The sequence below is a fragment of the Hyperolius riggenbachi genome, chromosome 11 (assembly GCF_040937935.1).
Source record: "Hyperolius riggenbachi isolate aHypRig1 chromosome 11, aHypRig1.pri, whole genome shotgun sequence".
NCBI classification, from domain to species: domain Eukaryota; kingdom Metazoa; phylum Chordata; class Amphibia; order Anura; family Hyperoliidae; genus Hyperolius; species Hyperolius riggenbachi.
This window is the reverse complement of record NC_090656.1, coordinates 145844288-145869232: the sequence shown is the minus strand read 5'-3', so window position 1 is coordinate 145869232 and position 24945 is coordinate 145844288. Positions and strand designations below refer to the sequence as shown.

General features: G+C 44.2%; 1 protein-coding gene across 1 annotated transcript in view; it reads left to right on the top strand.

The window, feature by feature from the left end:
- Nucleotides 1–24945, top strand: part of STIP1 (stress induced phosphoprotein 1) — a 280715-nt gene that overhangs the window by 141031 nt on the left and 114739 nt on the right. Inside the window, exon 9 of the mRNA XM_068259732.1 lies at nt 8925–9021. Coding sequence (XP_068115833.1) covers nt 8925–9021 — 97 coding nt within the window. The remainder of the gene's footprint in view (nt 1–8924; nt 9022–24945) is intronic.

Genomic DNA, 24945 nt, shown 5'->3' with positions numbered 1-24945 from the left:
CCAGTACAGCCTTAGATTGCAGCGCTGTACAGACTTATTAGACAGCGAAACAGTCTCTGGGCGGCGATCGCCGCTGGGAGACTGGTGGTGGAGCGGAGCTCCGTCATTCCAGCGGGGATAGGTGCGCCTCTCGATCACCTGCATTCCCCACCCCTAGCACTTTGTCCTGGGGATGCCACCGTGTTCACGCAAATCTGCGTGGAGCGGTTGCCAAGGGGTTAAAGCCCTCCTCCGTTAGAGGCTGTGAAGACTTAACCAGCTTTCAAGACCAGGAGCTTGGCGGTGAAGCCCCACTGGTAGAAAATAATATTTCCTCATAGCACTTCAGTGATGCACAGCAGTGACCTCTGTTTTAGCCAGAGTAGCCTAGGATGAATCGGATTAGAAATTCCTTTGAATGGGTCAGACGAGGAACCATGATTTTTAGTAAACTGTAATAAGTTTCCTTAGATATCATGGAAGTTAAAGTTGACACCTTTTGGAATATTATTGGGAAAACAGAATACCCAAGCAGCTTGGGGTGACCCAAAACTACTAGGGGACAGGGTTGCTCAGGTAGTACTTTTTAATACCCGCCCGGATCCGGGTACCCAGATACCCGGATACGATTCGGGTATCCGGATCAGACCTTGCGGCTATCCGGATCCGATTCGGATATCCTACCAAATTACCCGCGGGTACCCGACCTATTCGACTATCCGGATAGAAAACCCAGAAGTGCCCTTTAAAGAGACACTGAAGCGAAAAAAAATTATGATATCATTTGTATGTGTAGTACAGCTAAGAAATAAAACATTAAGATCACATACATCAGTCTAATTGTTTCCAGTACAGGAAGATTTAAGAAACTCCAGTTGTTATCTCTATACAAAAAAGCCATTAAGCTCTACGACTTTCAAAGTCGTGGAGATGGCTGTTTTCTGACTTTTATTATCTCAACTGTTAATTTTTTATTTTTCCTCTGCCAGAGGAGAGGTCATTAGTTCAGACTGCTCTGAAAGAATCATTTTGAATGCTGAGTGTTGTGTAATCTGCACATATTAGAGAATGATGCAATCTTAGAAAAAACACTATATACCTGAAAATAAAAATATGAGAATATTTTCTTTGCTGCTAATCTTTTAGTAATTATTCATAGTACACAACCAATTCATTATATCATATATTTTTTTCGCTTCAGTGTCTCTTTAAATAGCTTTAAAAAGGGTTTTTAGGGTAAATGATGCATGTAGCATCATGTTTTTTTTTTTTTTTAAAGGGAAACTCTAATTATTTGGTGGACATAAAATGAAAAAAAAAAAAAAAAGCTGTCAATTAACATCAGGACTAGGTTCCAGACAGCGGTCGTGCAGCCCACATTGCGTCCAAAGTCCAATCGCACACATGGGACATGGCAGTTTTCAGCTCTGACATCACCAAAAAATTAAAGCTATTGTAGTGGGCTAGTGGCGTGATAGCTGGTGGCAGGCTATTGTATTTGTAGTGGCGTAATAGCTGGTGGCAGCAGACGATGCAGTTTAGTGTGGACCCTGGTGTTGGTGGGTACCACAGACAGGAACACCAAGCTGAGTAGGTCGATGCAGCTATTGGAGTGGCGTAGTAGCTGGTGGCAGCAGAAGAAATAGTTGTGTGGACCTGGTGTTGGAGGTTCCAGGAAGCGGTCATACTACCGCAGTTGGGGCCTCCCCATAACTTGGACAGCACAGACACATCCAAAAAAAATTACACATCAATTGTGTTTACCATGGCACCTAGTGTGTTGGTAGTGTACCACAGCTGTCAAAAATTTTTGAAGCAGGCTTATGCGGAGCCTGGAGGTTGTGGTGGTAAAGGGTGGTAGTAAGGCAGGCATAGTGCGATTTCCAGCCGCTTCATATCCCCCTCTTGCCAACAACCAGGGCCAGGAATTAACCGACCACCCAAGCCTGGTTTATTTTAAGAAACGTCAGTCTGTCCACAGACTGGGTGGACAGACGAGCGCTTCTGTTACCACGCCACCGGCCGCGCTGAAGCACCTTTCGGACAGCACGCTGGAAGGGGGGCAAGCAAGGACTTCCAGGGCGTACTGCGCCAGCTCACTACAAATATCAAGGTGCTTGACCCAGTAATCCAAGGGGTCCACAGTGGTGTCGCAGTCAAGGCTGCTGTAGGACCCCATATAGTCTGCCACCATCCGGATCAGGCGCTTGTTCTGGCTTTGATAGCCAAATGTTGTTGCTGCAGGCACCTACCCACTCGGCAGCTGTACCGGCGTGGCGTACAGCGCCTTTGTGAGAGACAGCAGGTTTAATGGGTGCCTGCTGCTGATGGACGCAGGCACCTGCTGCTGTGCTGGCTGGACTGTGGGGGGGGGGGGGGGGGTGTCAGGGGGAAGGCTTCCTCCAAGCGCTGAACCAGGGACCGCTGCAACTCCCTCATTTGGCGCTCAGGGTCTCCTCCTGAACTGATGCAGCTTCCCCTTCAACCGTGGTTCAAGCATCAGGGTCATCCACATGTCCTCCCGACCACGCATCTCTTTTACCCTTGGGTCCCTGAGCAGGCACTGCAACATGTGGGCTGCCCTGGGGAAGAGGGCTGCCATATCTGCTGGCACATGATCTTCAGAAGTGCTGTCCTCCTCTACTTCCTCAAACTCCCCCTGCTCTCTCCACCCCCGCACCACTGCAGCTGCACTCGGCAGTGCCTCCTGATCCTCAATGTCAGGGACCTCCAAGTCCTCAACCTCCTCCTCCTCCTGCTGCACAGAGGTGGATTGCACAGGTGCCTGCTGCTCCTGTTGGATCAAGTCTCTCTCTCCCACTTGAATCCGACCATCCAGGACCTTGTGCAGCATGCACACCATGGTCACCCACTGACAAACTGACGCCCGTTCCCGGCTGACCATGTCTGTGGCCTCCAGGAAGGGTGTCAGGACCATGCACACCAGCTGCATTTTTCTCCATTCAGCACTGCGTATGATATCCGGTGGCTGCTGGTCCTGTACACGCTGGCATCGGCGGTGGCTTTGGCCAAGTAACAGTTGACAGCCTGCCTCTGCTCAACCAGACGTTCCAACATGGCCAGGGTGGAATTCGTGTTGGAACGTCGATAATCAGACGGTGCCGTGGCAGGTTCAGCTCCAGCTGCACAGCTTCCAGGGCCGATGAGGCACCACCTGAGCGGCGGAAATAACCCACGGTTTTGCGAGCAGCTTTTAAAAGTGGCTCCATCCCCTGGTAGGTGCTCAAAAATTTCTGAACCACCAGGTTCAGGATGTGGGCCAGACAGGGGATGTGGGTGAGGTCTCCCCGGCGGAGGACTCCGACTCTGAGGCCTCTGGGGGTCAGCCAACGCCTCTCCTGCTCCTGGAGTTTGTCCAGGACGTGCTCTGTGGTCAGACTTTGCTTGCCCAGGCTGACCATCTCCAGCAGCGCTTGGCAGTGGCGGGCCTTCACGCTGCTGCTGAGGCAGGGGCGTTTGGCGGCGGAGGGTGGAACCGGAGCAGAGGAACTCGATGCACTTCCCCTGACCCTACTGCGGGGTGGCACCACCCACTGGCTTGATGATGCTGCTGTCTCCTCCTCACCCACTTCCACCAAACTGACCCAGTGTGCGGTGAAGGACAGATAGCGGCCTGTCCCGAACTGGCTGCTCCACGAATCCATAGTGACATGGACCCGCTCATCCACCGATTGATCAAGCCCACGTTCCACATTGGCCTTCGCGAAGCGGTGCATTGCTGGCCTGACCGTTGTGAGAAATAGTGCCAGCTGGGGACAGGCAAATCCGGCGCTGCGCTCTGCAGGAGTGCACGCATGTCGCTCCACTCCTGCACAAAGGAGTACGGGAGGAGCTGGGAGGCCATGGCCCATGTAAGCAGGCCGTTGAGCAGGCGGATCCGACGGCTGCTGGGAGGCTGAGCCCTGATGGCAAACGCCTCGGTCAGCAGGGTCTGGTGTCGCTTCTGGCTTGCACAGGAAGCCAAGGAGGGCGCAGAGAAGACCACTGAGGACTGGCTGCCTGAACAGGCCTCAGTGTCGGTAGGAGTGTAAAAGGGGGTTCCTGTGGTGGTTTGGGGTGGGACACTGACAGCGCCAGTTTCCTTCAGCCTCAAGAACTCCTCATGCTCCTTGTGGTGTTTACCAGCAAGGTGTTTAATGAAGCTGGAGGTGCCATAGTTGGCGGGGGTGCTACCTCTGCTCAGCTTCACCTGGCACACCTTACAGGTGACAAACTTGCTCTCCAGTGACGGCAGATAAAAATAATTCCAGACGGGGTATTGAAACTTCCCCTTACGCCCTGCTGGACCAAGACTACAACCCCCTCCGGTGGGTTGTAATCTTGGTCCTTCACCTCATCATCATAATTATCCGCATCAGAGTCCCCCTCCTCAAAAAACTGCTTCGATGTTGCAGACCCAAACTCCTCTTTTGCTGACACATCAGGCAAGGAGTAGAACCCCTCCCCCAACAAACACCGTCAGCATCCGTGACTCATCCACAAAGCCAATTTTGGCCAGAATATCCCCCTCAACCTCAGTGGTAACATTGCGCTCGCGGAGTCTGGACTTAAACAACTCAGCACTTGAGGGTAGGCTGCCTGCTGGGGTCGGCTGCTGGGCGGCTACTGCTGCTCCTGCGAACAGGCGTGGTGGTGGGGGTGGAGCTCTCTGTTGTAGAGCTGCTGTGGTGCCCTGCTCATCCAACATTAGCTGCCTCACAGACTGCGTTTTTCTCCTCCAATTTGCGCCACCTACCGTGTTGGAAAATTGACGCTACACGCTGCTGTGCCTCTGCAGCGGGACTCCCCCTATCAGCTTGGCGACCAGTGCGTCCACGGCCAGTGGCTACCGGCTGAATGGGCAGTGTGGCAGAACTGCTGGCGGTGACGGTGCCAGCAATGTTCCCTCTCTTTTTGACTTTAATGGCCTTCCCCCGGCTGCCAGTGCCAGCAGACATACTGCATTGATGTCACAGATGGATGTGCGGTACTTTATTGAAATCGGGGGGTGATACAGAGCACAGTAGAACAGTGTGCACAGTAACAGACGTCTGTCACACTGACACTCAAGAGTGATCAGCAAAATGCAGTAGTCACTCACACAGACAGTACTAGTCTGACTAACACAACTAGCACTGCAGTACTGAACTACACAATATATACACTACACAGTAATCCTCCTAACTGTGTAGCTAAGGCAATAGCAGAACTGGCCTATGTGCACAAACGGCAGCACACAGACACCTAACTAGCAGAGCTGCTGCAGGCTGCAGCAGCAGACTGTCACAGCTCACACAGACAGCACAGACTGTCACACTAACTACAACAATATAAAACACTACTAGCTACACTACAATAGACAACAGTGTTATATACAGCAGGTATTGGTGTTTAAAAACGCTGGGTTTATCACTGGGATGATGCACTTGCTTAGCCAAACACACTAGACAAACTATCTCAGTGGTAGTCACAAGCATGGACAAGATTCTCATAATGGCCACCTCCTTATATACAGGAGGGACTGGCCAAGGTTCCCCTCTGTGATTGGTTGCTTGGTTGCTAGGGCTTCTGCTGGGAGCCCTCTGATTGGCTGAATGACATCATCTCATTAGTTACACTACCCGGATCCGGGGATCCGCGGGTATCTGGATTATGCGGCCAGATATCCGGATAGAGCTATCCGGATAGTGGCCCAGGTATCCGGATCTGGATCAGACCCGGATAGCGTTAAAATGGTCGGATACCCGGGTTTGCCCGGGATCCGGATGAGCAACCCTGCTAGGGGACTAAAAGGAAATGGGGACTAACAGACCTATAATCCCTAAAAAGCCAATGCTCAGTGTAGTTTGCCTTCTTAAAATAGAAGGTATTTGCAATAATTCAGCTTTAAGTGAGCAACTGTTAATGATCTCTTTATGCCCCTGAAGCCAGGCTTACATTTAGAACTGCTGGTGTATAGCAATAAAGTTTAGACACCACAACCAAATATGCAGACAACCTGTTTCGGATTGTTGGGCCTCTTCAGTGCATGGCTGGGAGAGATAATTTGCATATTTTGTAGTGATGCATTGTGGGAGACCACGGTCGCTCACTTAAAGCTGGTTTATCTCAAATACCTTCTGTTTTAAGAAGGCAAACTACACTGAATATTGAGCCCTCTCAATGGACAGCTCAATCTCTGAGCTTTGGAAGACTTGTATGGACCATTTGTCTGACAAAACTGTGACTGTGGTGGGAACTCCTTTATACCTCTAAACTTAGAGCTCACATCCGCCTGTTGCAGTCCTCAAGGTCTACAGATTCCGAACCAGCTTCAGGTGTGAAATTGCCTGATGGGAGGAAGCCTAGTATGTGCTGCACGGCAGAATCCGTGGATGCACCTGGCTTCTTTCTAACGCAGAGTCTTGTCTGTCTGTGTGCCCATGCCATCTTTGCTGTTGGCTCTGGCTTGCATCCCAGCAAACTGCATGAGTTATTGTGGTTTGGGCTGCCCTTTCTTCCACTTCCTATTCTCTGTATCCATCGGAACGTCTGACCCGGTGTGGGCTTAGAACTGCGGCTTGGCATGCTTAGATGTTGGTTTGCAGGGGTTTTTCATGTGGTGCTCCAAGGCAAGCTCAAGCATCCAGCACTTTAAAACTCAAAACTTTTTTTTTTTTTTTTTTTTTTTTTTTAACCGTGTTCTAATAAAACATACAAAGAGCCCAACGGTTCCCCATGGTTTAGTACAATCTAGGCTTTTTTGGGGTAATAATTATCTCCCAAAACTATTTTTTTTTTTTTTGTCATTTTATGGGGTAAAATTAGGAGTAAATGCAGTGATACCCTTTTTTATTTTTTTATTTTTTTTTTCAACCCTTCCTAATTTTCACATGACACGTCCCACAGTTATAAAACTTAAATTTCAATTCTTTGGCCTTTCCCGGTTATAACAATACCCCGTATTTTATTACTAGCCGAGCATGTGGCAGACAGTTATCCCCAGCTTGTGAGTCTTTAGTAAAAGGATGTGTTTGCTAGGATGACAGTTCGGGGGCCATAGTGCTCTACATATACATCACTAGGCAACGGCAGAACAATACATCTGTAGAGCAAACTTTCGTCCTAGCGATCACATCCGATCGCTACAGGCGGCAGTGATTAAACGTTTATAAACCGGTTTAGGTATTGCAGGTGTTAATAATTGGTTGCTGGTGCTAAATATTTCTTTGTTTATACAAAGATCTCATAATTGAGTAAGCCATCTAATTTTTTTCAATTTGATCTTGTTTTTAATCAAATTTTATTCACACTCAGGCCCCTTACCCAAATTGTGCTTAATAATAGGTTATTAGGCTTGAATGGGGTTAAAAAATAACTAGGGGTTAAAAAAAAAACTTTGAGACCGTCAATTTCAATTTTAACTTTTAAATTTTATTTCTTTATTTTTTTTCCCCCTAATTTTTTTTTTATTGAATGATTGTTGCTATTAGCTAGTAACGGTCATTCACAGGACAGTGCACTTGCACAAGCGTGCACTGTCACGTGTAGCGGCAGGTGGCGGATTTTAATGCAAGACATCTTGAAACCCTATTGCAGCACTAATTACGTCCTGAAACAACAAGCAGTTCATATTGTGTTTTATTGCGCTGTGTAATTAGAGAAAACTGCCTCAAGTCAAGAAGGGCAGTTCGGGAAAATAATTTAGCTTGGTAAAATACTGCATTAGGTTTTTTTTTGTTTTTTGTTTTTTTTTTCCCCCCTCAAAAATTCCCTAACATTCCCTGCATGTAGCAGAAGTTCTGTGTAAATTTTACCGAATAAACATGCTTTGATTCACTAAACCCTGCTTGGTAAGTCTCACTTACCAGCTGTGGAGCATATCAGGTAGGAAGCTGTGAGTCTGTGCAGGAGTCTGGGTTTTCTGTCCAGTGAATCCCCGACATCCCTTTAGATGAGCTGCAGCCACCAGAGGGAGCTCTTCTGTGTACCAGTATACAGATATTTACATCTAAAGGGATACAGAAAAGCATTTTAAAATGTCTCCTTCCCCTTGCTTTGTAGTCCTGAAGTCCCACCCTCCAGAGTATCGGATCTAAATGGCGTGAAAAGTGGGGCTGTGTGGCTTTCCCTATTGGCTTTCCCTATTGGAGAGCGCTAGGCTCCAGGAGATGATGCACATAGTCTGTTGTTGAGTGCAATTTATTTGAATCAGTAGATACTAGTTTGATTGCAATTCCTTGATAAAAGGACGCATGGCTGTTCCGAAATGTTGATTATGATGATTTATATTACAATAAAATCGTGTATTGCAGCTTATTGGTGGTCCGACATCTGTTGTTCTTTGGATTGACTATTGGCGGTGGAGTTGCACATTGCATTGTCTGAGCAGCCAATCTACATTCAGGCTTATATCTTATGGTGTGTAGGGTTGCACTTGCCTCTTTTTTTCGCTATTGGCTGCCTGGCTCTCCCTATTGGCTGTCTGCTATATCTGGCAATGTTACCCCATGGAGAGTGCGAGTTATCGGCTAGTCAGAGCTGGAGGTAAATACCGAACACTTTTGCTTGATTTGGCAAATGCTTTAATCTTTGTGAATTGCAATTTCTTGACATCTCTTAAGGTATTTATCGCATAGTCTATAATTTACCTCACTAGTCTGTAAATTTCCAGTGCGGTTAAAGGTTTAGTGAATTGGCATTTGGCAAGGTGATCAGTAAAATTAGCTTTTTTCTGCATTGCTAATTGTGGTAATGCTTAGTGAATTTAAGCCATTGTCTTACTTTTTGGTGTCACGGGCAGAAAAAGAATTTGTCCAATGTGACACAAGGTAATCTAAATGGAGAGGTTTTTAACTTCCCCTAGTCATTTCAAAATTAGAAGTAACATTTTTACTTGTAGTTGTATATTCAGTTTCAGCTCCAAGAAGTCTGGGTAGGATAACTGCATCTTGTTTTGTCTTTAGGCAGAAAAGATTTTAAAAGAACAAGAGCGTCTTGCATACATCAACCCTGAGCTCGCTCTGGAGCAGAAGAATATGGGCAATGAAGCCTTTCAAAAAGGTAATTGCTTTCTTCTGTCTGTATATTACTTTTTTGTTGCATCAGGTTTGGTTAACAATATAAACAAGCAAGGCTGGGCCCACTTTAAAGCACACCTGAAGTGAGAAGAAAAATCAGCATGACACATTTTATTTTTAAATACTATACATACTGAAGAATAACAACTTCTACCTTAAAAAAAATGGGAAAAAATTGACTAAAGTATAAGCTGGGGAGCAGGAAATGCAGCAGCTACTGGTGAACTACTGTAGTCAAAATAAATGCCGGAAGTACATGATGTACCAGCCAGCTGCTGTTTTCTCTCATGTCTGGTATCTGGTCCTCTACCCGCCCAAGACAGGGCCGCAAGTATAGCTAAGGGCCTATGTAACACTCCCCACCCCCAGTTTCCTGTCCAGCGATGAAGCACCATTCACATCCCGTGTGGACATTTGGTACAGATCAAGCTGAGCAGTGATGACTGTTGTGCATAAAAATCTATGGGCTGTGCGCCACCATCCTGTCCTCACCGTGGAATGTATAGTTGCTATGTTGATGGAGCACATGCTGGTCAGGAGCCCACCATGTGTAGTGAGGTAAAGCCTAGATGCTTTAACTCTCGCCTGCTGGCTGTTGCTGCCCAGGCCTCGCCATATATTCTGCTTTTCCTGCAGGGTCTCCGCTCCTCCTCTTCCCTTTCACGACAATCTCCCCCACTGTCAGCGGCTTGGGACACAGCACACAGCAAGGAATTCTTTGTAACTGTCAGCCGTAGTCTCATTGCTATGACTCCCGCAATGGCGCATGGTGTGTCTTACTGCTTATTGCCTGTATTGTGTTGTCATCCCACTATCATTCTCTGTAACCATATTTAATGTCCAGTGCTGCTTAATATGTTTGTTATATAAATCCAATAAATAATAATAAATGATAGACGTGTGCCTGGTAAACTGATTCATGCAGCTGTGCATTGTGTGCTGCACATTTAAAGCCTTTCTACGCTATGTGCTCTTGCATGCATAAACTTGTATAGTGTGAAAGGAGCCTTGCCGTACAGTTTATGTGGTGAGAGGAGCGTTTTACTTATGTGTATAGTGTATCGGTAAGGGCTCGGGCACACTGTTGCAGTGCTCATTTCAGTCAGGTGTATCAGTGTGTAATATGTGGTGAGTACTTGTGTGTGCTGTGCAGCATTGTGTTCAGATAATGCATTGGCACATGCATTTCTGTTTGCAAGATGCAGTGATGTGACAATGTGTTCTATTACCAGCAAAAAAGTGAAGGAAACATAATATAAGGAAAGAATACATTTAAAAATGCTTTAGTGAAATGTCAGTCATTTGGAATGCATGTGTGTGTGATATTGGTAATGTGGAAACGATTGATAATTGTACAGTATATATGTATTTAAGTTATGAAGGTGACAAAATGTGCAGTATATTTTTTCCCCTTTGTTCTGGTTTGTCATTATTGTTAAGAGTGGATAGTGGGGCTGGAATAGGGCACAACCCCCCACTGCAATGTAATACAGAGGAGAGCTTCAGGGCTCGTTTCCACTATCGCGAATATGCATGCGTCCAACGCATGCAGATCCGCACATGTAATACAAGTGGATGGGCCTGTTTCCACTGTAGCGTTGTTGAGGTGCGTTTTTTTCAGCGTGAAAAAATGCACAAAAGAGCCAACGATTTCGCCTGCGTCGGGAATCCGTGCGAATCGCCGCTAATGTATTTAATAGTAAAAACGCATGCGTTTGTTACATGCGTTTTTACCCGCGATTTCGCGTGCGATTTTGCACCTTTTTCAATTTTATTTAGCCCTGGCAGTGTCATGGTTAATTTCGCATGGCACCCTGCCATGCGAAATCGCATGCGAAATCGCGGGTAAAAACGCATGTGGAAACGCATCCGCATGCGTTTTTACAAGCGTCGGAATGCGGCCGAAATCGCGTCGTAACAGTGGGAACGAGCCCTAAAGGATTCCGTAGTCCTGAAAATATGGACAAATGTCCTGTGTGTGAAAGAAAACCTAAATGAAATAGGACATATTATATAGTTGGTTTTTTTTTCCCGTAATGAATTGGGCTGGAACATTGAAACAACATTTTGTACTTTTTCTGGTGATTTTGAAATTTTTGAGTGAAATGTGTAAAAAAAATAAAAATAAAAAAATTCTGTGGTGTGTGTGAAGTAGCCAGGAATAGATGCCCCCAGTACAGGTTGACAGATATAGGTGTAGCCAGGTATAGGTGCCACCAATACAGGTAGCCAAATATAGGTGCAGCCAGTATAGGTAGCCAGGCATAGTTCCTCCCAGTACAGGTAGCCAGGTATAGGTGCAGCCAGTATAGGTAGCCAGATAAGGGACGGTGGGGGAGGAGGAGGTGCGGCAGCAGACTCCTCTGGCCGCCAGATCTCTGTATGACGTGTAGGGGGGCACGGGAGGGGGGCCGATGAAGAGGAAGGGAGGAATGTCAGCCAAAAACCGTACTAGGTACGTTTTTGACAGTTGGAGCCCTTGTCTGCCATAACGTACTAGGTACGTGCTTAGCAGGCAAAGGGTTAAATTGTGTTTTTGGTTTTTTTTATCAGATGTCTGATCATTTTTCCACCTGGATATTGATTGAAAATGGATCAAAGGGACATACACACGGAACGCTAGCCTGCATTTTGATCAATATTTTCCAGCATGACCAATCTGTTTCCAATTCGGAAAAGGGTTGATTTTGAGTGTGGGGTCAGTTGATGGCAGTCAGTAGAGTGTATATTTTGTTTAAATAGCAATTATCTTGCAGGCTATGCCAGTTAAGGGTTTGTAGTATGGGCACTAGGGTCCCTTGGGGTGATCCACCATTGCTGTCAACTGTCTTGAACCGTTACAGCAGATATGACCTGAACCACCAATGCTGTCAGCTGTCAAGAACCGTGACAGCAGATATGACCTGAACTCAACCACAATTAGAAATTAATTCTTTATTATGCAGTGTGCATAATTCAAACAAGCACAATGTTTTGAAACGTTGTGCTTGTCTGTATTTTGTTTGCATGTTCCGATGTTTCTCGATCAGACATAGTACCACATCTGAAATAAATTTGCATTGTGCACCGGCCAGGCCAGCTGTAGTGAGAGGGATATGGAGGCTGCCATTTTTAATTCTTTTTTAAACAATACTAGTTGCCTGGCATCCCTGCTGCTCTATTTAGCTACAGTAGTGTTTGAATAACACCATAAACAAGCATGCAGCTAATCCAGTTAGATCTGACAATAATAGAAACATCTGACCTGCTGTATGCTTGTTCAGGGTCTATTGGTTAAAAGTATTGGAGGCAGAGGTTCAGCAGGACAGCCAGGCAACGGTTATGGTTTAAAAGTGAATAAATATAGCAGCCTCCATATCCCTCTCATTACAGTTGTCGTCCAAGTACCTTGTGTTACTGAATGAGCTACAGTGTATGGATCAAGTTCTGTGTTTCAGTGCTTAGTAGTGAAAGGGATATATAGTTGTACACTTGGAAGGTTTAAAACGGTCTGCAGATTGTTCTTGTTGTTAGGTATGTGTTCATTTTAAAATCTTGTTTGCAATAGAGTTCAGCAATGTTTCGTGGTTTTTTTTTTTTTTTGCTGTCTGACTACTAATTTGAGGCATATGGGGCATCCCAGCGTATGAAGTTTGTTATATGAGAGGAATTATATTGTTTGCTTAGACATGCCTACTATTTTGTGCCATTTGTATTCCTGTTGTGCTGATTCTGTAGTGTTGAAACTGCATGCATACTATAGGAAAGATATCTGTGCAGATGGAGATACACCGCAGGACAATTTTCAGATCGTTTTCATTTTTAAAACCACTTATCACCCAGCTACAGTATATATACGTCCTCAGTGACTTCATCTAAGCAATGAGGACGTAGATATAGGTTCTGCAGCTGGGGCTCAGCTGTGCAGGATCGGGCATACGCCCAGCACTTTCAGCTGCAGCGCTAATTGGTGTAAGGACCATATGTTCCCTTAGCCAATCCAATTTGTAACATCTTTCACCCCCCCCCCCCCCCCCCCATCACACATGGATAAACGATCACTGCTGTAGCCGACAGCAGTGATTCTTTATCTCTCCAAGCAGAGAGCCTGAAAAAAACAGCTTCGAAAAGCCGGTCTCTTCTCCCCTGGTTCCAGCGGCAATCGTGCAGCCGAAGCCTCTGTGTTCAGCTTTTCACTCAGCCCTGCACTGCCGTATACACAGGTCCCGGCTTGATGACATCCACCCGGCACCTGTGTATTCGGCAGTACGGTGCTGAGTGAAGAGTTGAACACAGAGGTTCTAGGTGCAGGATCGGCACTGGAACCAGGAGAGGTCAAGACAGACTTCTTGCAGCTGCTTTTTTTTTTTTTTTTCCCCTATAATCTAGGCATGGCGAGGAGGCTTGCCTGGTTAGGGGTGCACTTCTGGCTATCAATACTGCCCCCCTGCACATCACTCTTAGGCCTCTTTTCCATGGACTGTTGATAGGCAGTGAAATGCCTTTCAAACTCTTACAACTGCTCACTGCTGCCTGGTAAATGCTCACTGCTGCCTGGTAACTGCTTGCTGAGCACACAGATCAACAGTCCATGGAAAAGAGGCCTTACATGCACCCACAGTTACATAGCCTAAGGCCACATACACACATCAGACCATAGTCTTTTGAAAATGAAAGATCACAGACCAATTTTACCCCCTTCCATGTAGTATGATAGCCATACCTACACAGTATTTTCTATGGAACTGAACTCCCCATCAGAAAAAAATGTTTGCAAGATGCTGCACACACAGATGCTGTACAGACACAAAAGATCAGTATCTGCAAAAGATCTGTTCCTGCAAATTGCATTCATAGTCTATGGGATCTGCAGATCATCATACACACCTTGTTTAACTGACATTCATCTGCAGATCTGAAAATCCATCCTGTTGGATCTGATCTGCAGATGAATGTCTGTTAAACAAGGTGTGTATGATGATCTGCAGATATCATAAACTATGAATACATTTGGATCTTTTGCAGGAACGGATCTTTTGCAGGAACGGATCTTTTGCAGGAACGGATCTTTTGCAGGAACGGATCTTTTGCAGGAACGGATCTTTTGCAGGAACGGATCTTTTGCAGATACGGATCTTTTGCAGATACGGATCTTTTGCAGATACGGATCTTGTGCAGATACGGATCTTGTGCAGATACGGATCTTGTGCAGATACGGATCTTTTGCAGATACGGATCTTTTGCAGATACGGATCTTTTTGCAGATACTGATCTTTTTGCAGATACTGATCTTTTTGCAGATACTGATCTTTTTGCAGATACTGATCTTTTTGCAGATACTGATCTTTTTGCAGATACTGATCTTTTTGCAGATACTGATCTTTTTGCAGATACTGATCTTTTTGCAGATACTGATCTTTTTGCAGATACTGATCTTTTTGCAGATACTGATCTTTTTGCAGATACTGATCTTTTTGCAGATACTGATCTTTTTGCAGATACTGATCTTTTTGCAGATACTGATCTTTTTGCAGATACTGATCTTTTTGCAGATACTGATCTTTTTGCAGATACTGATCTTTTTGCAGATACTGATCTTTTTGCAGATACTGATCTTTTTGCAGATACTGATCTTTTTGCAGATACTGATCTTTTTGCAGATACTGATCTTTTTGCAGATACTGATCTTTTTGCAGATACTGATCTTTTTGCAGATACTGATCTTTTTGCAGATACTGATCTTTTTGCAGATACTGATCTTTTTGCAGATACTGATCTTTTTGCAGATACTGATCTTTTTGCAGATACTGATCTTTTTGCAGATACTGATCTTTTTGCAGATACTGATCTTTTTGCAGATACTGATCTTTTTGCAGATACTGATCTTTTTGCAGATACTGATCTTTTTGCAGATACTGATCTTTTTGCAGATACTGATCTTTTTGCAGATACTGATCTTTTTGCAGATACTGATCTTTTTGCAGATACTGATCTTTTTGCAGATACTGATCTTTTTGCAGATACTGATCTTTTTGCAGATACTGATCTTTTTGCAGATACTGATCTTTTTGCAGATACTGATCTTTTTGCAGATACTGATCTTTTTGCAGATACTGATCTTTTTGCAGATACTGATCTTTTTGCAGATACTGATCTTTTTGCAGATACTGATCTTTTTGCAGATACTGATCTTTTTGCAGATACTGATCTTTTTGCAGATACTGATCTTTTTGCAGATACTGATCTTTTTGCAGATACTGATCTTTTTGCAGATACTGATCTTTTTGCAGATACTGATCTTTTTGCAGATACTGATCTTTTTGCAGATACTGATCTTTTTGCAGATACTGATCTTTTTGCAGATACTGATCTTTTTGCAGATACTGATCTTTTTGCAGATACTGATCTTTTTGCAGATACTGATCTTTTTGCAGATACTGATCTTTTTGCAGATACTGATCTTTTTGCAGATACTGATCTTTTTGCAGATACTGATCTTTTTGCAGATACTGATCTTTTTGCAGATACTGATCTTTTTGCAGATACTGATCTTTTTGCAGATACTGATCTTTTTGCAGATACTGATCTTTTTGCAGATACTGATCTTTTTGCAGATACTGATCTTTTTGCAGATACTGATCTTTTTGCAGATACTGATCTTTTTGCAGATACTGATCTTTTTGCAGATACTGATCTTTTTGCAGATACTGATCTTTTTGCAGATACTGATCTTTTTGCAGATACTGATCTTTTTGCAGATACTGATCTTTTTGCAGATACTGATCTTTTTGCAGATACTGATCTTTTTGCAGATACTGATCTTTTTGCAGATACTGATCTTTTTGCAGATACTGATCTTTTTGCAGATACTGATCTTTTTGCAGATACTGATCTTTTTGCAGATACTGATCTTTTTGCAGATACTGATCTTTTTGCAGATACTGATCTTTTTGCAGATACTGATCTTTTTGCAGATACTGATCTTTTTGCAGATACTGATCTTTTTGCAGATACTGATCTTTTGAATGTCTACAGCATCTTTGTGTGCAGCATCTTGCAAAGATTTCTGTCTGATGGGGAGTTCAGCTCCATAGAATAGACTGTAGGTATGGCTCTCATACTATATGGAAGGGGGTAAAATTGGTCTGTGTTCTTTCAGGCCTAAAGGCTCATACACACATCAGACCATAGTCTTTTGAAAATGAAAGATCACAGACCAATTTTACCCCCTTCCATGTAGTATGAGAGCCATACCTACACAGTCTATTCTATGGAGCTGAACTCCCCATCAGACAGAAATCTTTGCAAGATGCTGCACACAAAGATGCCCGTACACATGCAACAGATCAGTATCTGCAAAAGATCTGTTCCTGCAAAAGATCCGTTCCTGCAAAATGCATTCATAGTCTGTGATATCTGCAGATCATCATACACCCCTTGTTTAACAGACATTCATCTGCAGATCAGCTTCACCAGGATAGATTTTCAGATCTGCAGATGATTGTTTGATCTGCAGATGCATTCATAGTCTATGAGATCTGCAGATCATCATACACACCTTGTATAACTGACATTCAATTTGCAGGAACAGATCTTTTGCAGATACTGATCTTTTGTGTCTGTACAGCATCTGTGTGTGCAGCATCTTGCAAAGATTTTTTTCTGATGGGGAGTTCAGCTCCATAGAATAGACTGTGAAGGTATGGCTCTCATACTTCATGGAAGGGGTTAAAATCGGTCTGTGATCTTTTTCAAAAGACTATGGTCTGATGTGTGTATGTGGCCTTACCAAGGACTAGTTTTATTCTATGACTAAAAGTATTAGAGGCAGAAGATCCGCTGGATATCCAAGTAACTGGTATTGTTTAACCTCCTGAGCGTTACGCCGCTCCGGAGGTTGTGTTACTTTGTTCCCCAGGATTAATTGATTTGCTGTAATGGCTGCAAAACCTTTAGCTAGCACTAGGCTAGCTAGTAAGTGTCCCGCATCCCCCGATCCAGCCAGTTTATACATTACCCAGCCTGGCTCCAGCTATCGGCTCAGCCTCCCCGGACAGTTCCGGTCTTCAATATGGGGAGGATCGCTCATGACGTCATGCGCAAACCCAGTCCTCCCCATAGAAAGACCGGAGCTGTGTGGGGAGGCTGCGTGATCGCTGGATCCAGGCTTGGTTATATATAAACGGGGGGATCGGGGGGTGCCGGACACTTGTACTAGCTAGCCTAGTGCTACCTAAAGGTTTTGCAGCCATTGCATTAAATTAATTCATCCTGGGGCACTCCTGAGGACAGAGAGCGGTATGCTCGACAGTGTTGGGCATACTGCTAAGGAGGTTAAAACGGAATAATAAATATAGCAGCCTCCATATCCCTCTCACTTCAGTTGTCTTTTAAAATTCCTAAGCGTTGGCAGTTCAGATGCATTTCATGTTACATACTTTCAATCAACAAAATTGTAATATGCAAATTAGGAGTCAGCGTTGGTGGAATACTAACCATTGGCGTCGGTGACTTTTTGTACCGACTACACATCCCTGGGCCTAAGACGAGTAAAGGTGGCCACTAATGATCCAATCTTTTTCACCCAATTTTAACAAATCTATATAGTAGAAGGGTAAACTGAGCAAATATATTGAATGGATAATTTAGGCAGTTGCCTTTTATATTACATAGAAATAGAAAGATTGGATGAAAAAGGTTGGATCATTATTGGCCACCATGACCCATTTGGCTACCTGTACTGGGGGTATACATAATGGTGGGGGCAAGTCTGGCTAAAGGTGGCCACTAATGATCCAATCTTACCATTTCTATGTAATTGCCTATAGTATCCTTTCAATATAGTTTATTCTCCTACTACATAGATTTGGTAAGATTGGATGATTAGTGGCTACCTTTACTATATGCAGAGCCAACTGTAACTGGGGGGGCACCTGGCTATCTTTACTGGGGGGAACCTAATTCTGGGAGTACATGTGGTTACTTATACTGTCACCCAGTAAGTAACCACATGTACTCCCAGAATTAGGTTCCCCCCAGTAAAGATAGCCAGATGCCCCCCCCCCCCCCCCCCCCCAGTTATAGTGGGGTAGTGTTTGCTACCTAAACTAGGAGGGTGGGGTGCAATTTGAAATCTCTGGTGTAGAACCTTGGCCAACCCCTGCCAGGAGAGCATACAGGGATGCTACCAGGGAAATCTTTTTTTTTTTACATTTTAATACATAATTGGAATGCAGTAAAAACTTAAAAAAAAAAAAAATGTTTAACCACTACCCGCCTGCGCTCTGTTTAAAACCCCCTGTTGGTCCTTCTTAATGGACCAACAGGCGCTTTAAAATGTCATCGACTGCCAACGCTACCAAGTGCGAGCAGCCCCCCCCTCCATATTTTACATTGTAAATTAAATAAAAAATACATTAATACCTTAATCGATCGCCACAGATGCGCAGACTGGGGATAACGGTCCGCCACGTGCTCAGCTAGAAGAAAAATATGGCATATGGGGTATCATTTTAATCGGGAAGGGCCAAATAAATTGTTTGTAAATGTTTTATAACTGTGGGACGTGAGATGTGAAATTTAGGGAGGGGGAAAAATAAATAAAATGTTTTTCTGCATTTATGCCTAATTTTTCCCCATAAATGGACTAGAAAACAAAATAGTTTGGGGAGAAAAATGTTACCCAAAGAAAGCCTAGATTGTACTGTAAAAAACAAGATATGTATCAGTAAGATGGCATAGATAATTAAAAAGTTACTGCTGTGTCAAAAACGCCAGGAACTTTACGTTGTAAAAACCGTGGAACGCAAAAGGGTTAATAGCTAGATGGGACGATAAGGTGAACATTCTAACAGATCCTTACCAGGTTTAGCCAAAAGTATAATAGCGTCGTAAAATGACAGGGGTAACAAACCCACTTCAGTGATGGATTGAAATGAATCTAAGAACAGTGTGGCTATAGAGTCTAAATATCTCTTGTATACCTCTACTGGGATCCCATCTGGACTGCGTTATTTATTGCTAGTTAAAGAGGAGACGGCATCCTGTATTTCTTCAGTAGTGAAGTCTTTATCTAGAACTTTCCTCTGTTCCTCAGTAAGAGTAGGCAGATTAATATTACTAACATAATCATAAATTTGCTCTTTACTTTTAGTTAGTTACGATTTGTATAGTTCATGTAGTATGTTAAACATTTGGCTATTTCAGAAGTGGAAGATTTAACTTCATTTTATGATCTAATTTCAGTGATTACACCTGGGCCTCTAGCTCCATTCGCCAAGTGGGCTAACAGTTGAGCAAATTGGTTACCCATTTCGAAAAAACTTTGTTTTTTACAGAATCTGGAACGTTGCACATGTATAGTTAAAGGGAACCTAAACTGAGAAGGATATGGAGGTTTCCTTTTTGACAATACCAGTTGCCTGGTAGTCCTGCTGATCTTTGCTGCAATAGTGGCTGAATCTTACACCTGAAACAAGCATGCAGCTAATTCAGTCTGACTTCAGTCAGATTACCCATTTTGCATGCTTAAAGTGAACCTTAAGCCAGAAAAAAAAAAGTTGTACTCACCTGGGGCTTCTACCAGCCCCCTGCAGCAGTCCTGTACCCTCGCAGCCACTAACTAATCCTCTGGTCCCCCGCTGCCAGCTAGTTTCGTTTTTGCCGACAGGCCCATTGCCACATATCTATGCGTGCGTAATTCGGCAACACATATTTTTGTGTGAGTTGCGGCCCGCAATAGCGATAATTACAGTCGGGAATGCAGAAAAAGCTACGCGTGGCCAGAGGGCAGCGAGGGACCAGAGGATTAGTGAGTGGCTGCGAGGGCACAGGACTGCTGCAGGGGGCTGGTAGAAGCCCCAGATGAGTAAAACTTTTTTTTTTTTTCTGGCTTAAGTGTCTCTTTAAAGTGGACCCAAATTAAAAATACAAGATTTCAGAAATGAAATCTATTTTCTAAATTATAATAATAAATAGCAGCCTTTTTTCAGTTGCATGATGTCAAATATAAAATATTTTACATGTCTCCCCCACCTCAGCAGAAGCACGATAAGTACCTGCAGTGTTCTCCCCAGAATTTTTTTCCAGCTGGGTGGCATGAAAAAGTAGCCGGGTGGCATGAAAAAGTAGCCGGGTGGGTTGAGATGAAAATGCAGGGCAACTCTGCTTACAGCATAGGAGGAGGTGAGCCGATGACAGCCGGGTGGTCCCCAAATCTAGCCGTGTGGAGCACCCGGCTAAAAGAGCCTGGGGAGAACACTGACCTGTGAGACATATGTACCACTTTGTCACATCACTGTTTCCACCAATGTATGCTTGCTGACATTTATTAAAGCTACAGTGCCAGACCAGCTTTTCTCTTGTATGATGTTCCATGACACTGCCCTACATGGTCTAGAGCACGTAGCACCTGCTGAGGGACAACTTTACAGCCAACAATAGTTTTGTTGTCCTTCCTTTCAAATTGCCGGGACAAAATCCGGCAAACTGGTGGAGTAGGTGGTGTCCGGCAATGGAGGAATTGCTAATGGCTTCTCCTGGTATAACCCTAGTTATTAAAAGAGAAGGGTGAAAAGCATGCACTGAAATGCTCATAGGCTTGAAGGAGTGTTTATTTATCTTTGTATGTGTTAGAGTGGTGCAACTAAATATTTTTAATAAAAAAAAAATGTTTGGTTTGGGTCCGTTTTAATCAGGGACTGTGGCTGAAAGTATTAGAGACACAGGATCAGCAGGAGAGTCAGGCAACTGGTATTATTTTAAAAGGAAAAATACATGTCCTTCTCAGTTTAGGTTACCTTTAAAGAGGAGCTGTTAGGTATAAGGTCTCAGAGAAAATAAACACATATATCAGTAGCTAAAGATTGGCTGTACTTACATTACATATGCATTTCACTGTCCACGTTTGTACTTCACAGAATTTTTATATAGTATATGCAGAGATTGATGCTCCTGACAGCTCATGGCAGGTTCCATGTTTTTCTGTCTTCTATGAAGCCAATTGTGTCGTCATGTCCTGCCTGCTTCCTGATCACAGAAAAGCTCGTACTGAATAACAGTGTGCAGTGAATATTAATTAGCCATGTGGCTAGGAACAATAGCTGACTCCTGCAGTGTACTGTGACGGGAGATTTATCAGTGCTACGCGCTGGACTGATTACAAGCTGCTGTAACGTCTCATTAGCAGCCGAGGGGAGAGCCCCAGAATGCTTTGCAGTATGGTATGCGGCTTGCGTCTTCTTAAGAATAACAGCTTTGCTGATAAGCACACATCAAAGGTAAGAGAGATTTTTATCTTCACTAATGCCTTTTTGGCTTCCTTCTAAACTGTTTAACACAGTGTTTAACACAGGAGGATAGAGGTTTAAATTAGCTTCTGCAGCCTGACAGTTACTCTTTAAAGAGACTGTATTGCTAGAATGGATATATAAAGTGCGGCAATCCTATTCAAATGTACAGTGGCAGGAATAAAAAAGCGTAAACACTCTCACCACCTCTGGCCGGATCCTTGCTGCTTTTCACATATTGGGACGTGTGCTCCACTGAGTAGGAAGAAAAGAAGTCAATCTGTGTATATATGGAGAAAAAAAAAAAAACGTGCACCTTCCGTCCTCTGTAGTCGTGTTTATTTCAGCAGTGATACATCCATCACATGGGATCCATATAGTGGTCTTAGTGGTAACAAACCAACTTATGAGGCAATGGTGGTGGAGGGGGTGGGTGGCGGATCAGAACGGCGGAGGGCGACGGCCGTTTTGTGTCACACAGACACTTGGTCACGCTGCGTTCCGCTTTGTCTTTAAAAGGAAAAATACATGTCCTTCTCAGTTTAGGTTACCTTTAAAGAGACACTGAAGCGAGAATAAATCTCGCTTCAGAGCTCACAGTTAGCAGGGGCATGTGTGCCCCTGCTAACGCCGCTATCCCGCGGCTAAACGGGGGTCCCTTACCCCCCATAACCCCCTTTGCAAAATCTACGACCAACTTGGTCATAGATTTTGCTGCTGGTGAGGCAGGGCTAACTGCTGCAGCCCTGTCTCTAAGCGCCGTCTATCAGCGGCGCATCACCGCCTCTCCCCCGCCCCTCTCAGTGAAGGAAGACTGAGAGGGGCGGGGGAGAGGCGGAGATACGCGCTGATAGACGCGCGTGAGGCAGGGCTGCAGCGGTTAGCCCTGCCTCAACCAGGAAGCGCAGCCGGCGCTGTACAGAGGGGATTTGAAAGAGCCGCGCATAAAAGCTTTCAAGGCTTCCCAAATGACATTTTTGTTATCTACCCCTGGATCTCTAGTCACGTATTTCGTTAATTCAGTAGAGTCTGGGTTTGATAGCTGTGACATCCAGAAAGGATTTAACTTCCATTGTGGCGGTTTCGGAATGTTGCTAGTATTGTCAAGCATTAATTGCATAAGGAGAGTGATCTGAGATCGCTCTGGGCAAGTAATTTATTTCCAGTAACATAGGGACTACTCTTCTAGATTAGATTCTGAAAAGCATGTTTTTTTTTTTTTGGCTTTTTTTTTTGCACCTTATGACATGAGAACTTAGTTATGGTAGGATTTCTGTCTCCAGATATCCAACCAGTCCATCTCTCCCATAAACCTCCACAGATGTGTTGAAGTACCCTGCCCCTGTGTGTTGTGTACAAACTTGTCTTTACTAGGGTACATTAGCATGTTGAAGTCCCCTAGACAAATTACATTAGCTTCAGGGTAATTTAAATTAAAAGCTGCAATTTGGTTTAATACAGCTTTTGCTGCTGCGGGGGATTATATAGACCTATAATGACAAATGGCAGGTTTTCTATATTCGCAGCAAGACAAACAAATCTCCCTCTGTCATCGCCCACCTCTTATGTATCAATAGTCTCTTATGTATCAATAAGTAGACTCCACTAGAAAAAGTTGAAAGGTGGTATGAAATTTTAACCTGACCCAAGGTTTCTGTAGTCTAGAACATGTTTCAGAGATCAGATGAGTCTCCTGGAGACCTATGTCTGGCTTGTATTTATTCACACTGGAGTGCACTAATGATCGTTTAACCGGGGCATTTAGTCCCTGGATGTTCCAAGATAAGATATTCAACTTCTCCATGAATTGTGATAAGCTATAGTAGAGGTGAGGATCGACAGACGGCAGAGATAGGAGAAAGATTAACACCAACATAGGAGGAGTGACTGGCTTCAGAACTATAAACCACAACTTGACCCCGCCCAGGTGGTGCTTATAACTAAACTTAACTGTGCACCGCTAGGGCATTTTTCCCCAACAAATTGAAAAGGACTAGGATTCAGAAATTTCTGAATCCAGCAGTTTAGTAACTGCTTGGCACTTAAGAAGTGAGCGAATGTAGGTACCAGTTAAACCATTATCTACATTATATAAGTATACAAATAACACAATAAAAGACAGTTTAGGAACATATATTAATAGCAGGCAGAAACATATAAGTATGAACTTAGACATATACTATCTATAAATTGCAATAGGATAAAACTGAGCATGAGAGACAACAGTGACATATGGGAGAGCACACGTCATCCCATAGATACCAGTCTGAAGAGCATGCTTGTTAGGCCTCAATGGCCACTGTATCTGAAGCAAACAAGCTGGTGGAGTGTTCCCAGAATTCAAATAAGACAGTTTTTTTTCATGTTATCAAAGAATATATATATAATACACAAGTTCAAGTAGTGCGAAACTACAGCACGTCTAATGCAAGATTGCAAGATGGCGTACAGTTAACGAACAAAGAACATGTCCGCCCATCACATGGCAGTCTATTAAGCGATTACAGTGTATATGGACCTATAAAGCAGATATATCTTCCAGGCACTTAATGAACCGGGCAAGCATCCAGCCAGTCTGAAGCTTCTTGTGGTGTTTAAAAGAATGGTGTTTGATTGTCGTCTACTACCCTTAAAGGGAACCTTAACTGAGAGGGATATGGATGTTTCCTTTTAAACAATACCAGTTGCCTGGCAGTGTGCTGATCTCTTTGACTGCAGAAGTGGCTGAATCACAGACCTGGACCTCGAATGCAGCTAATCCAGTCTGACTTCAGTCAGAGCACATCATCTGCATGCTTGCTCAGGGGCTGTGGCTGAAAGTATTAGACACAGGATCAGCAGGAGAGTCAGGCAACTGGTATTATCTTAAAAGGAAAAATACATGTCCTTCTCAGTTTAGGTTCCCCTTAAGCGAGCCGGGTATTGCAGAGAGTAAATCAGTAAGTAAGAGGCATGCTTCTTTCGGAGATCAAGGAGAAATCCAGAAATATGGATACTGCTGCATTCTCCATAGTAAAATCCGTCTTTGTGCGCGCCATACGAAGTATCATGTCCCGGTCTCTGCTGTTGAGTAGCCAAAGGATGAATGGCCTAGCAGGAGCTCCAGGTTTTGGATTCTTAACCGGGATCCTGTGAGCACGCTACACCGCAAAGGCAGATGAGACACCCCCCCCATCATCACCGAAGTTATCTCTAAGCCAAGTTTCAATAAAGGTTTCAGGATATTCCCCCTCAGACTTTTCCGCCATGCTGATATGTAGATTGTTGCGCCTCAGACAGCTTTCTATGTCGTCCATATTAGATCTTGTAGCATCTGAGACACCTGATGTTGATCTAAGATCTCTCTCTATAGGCACCAACCTGTCTTCTATATCTGAGACCTCATTTCCAGGCCGGTTGTCCTCTCGCGCAGGTTTTGTAGATCTTGGAGTAGAAGCCTGACGTCCACTTTAACCTCCTCTAACATTCCGGTAACTGCCGTTCTGCTGTCCATGATAGCAGCAAGGAGTGTGTGTGTGTGTGTGTGTGTGTGTGAGACCTGCAGTGTCAGCTCTGCAGTAGAGTGATTCGTAGCTGCCTCCCAGTATCCTGCCGGCATGCTCTCCTCCTCTGCGCCTTTTCCTTTCGACCTGGACATGAAT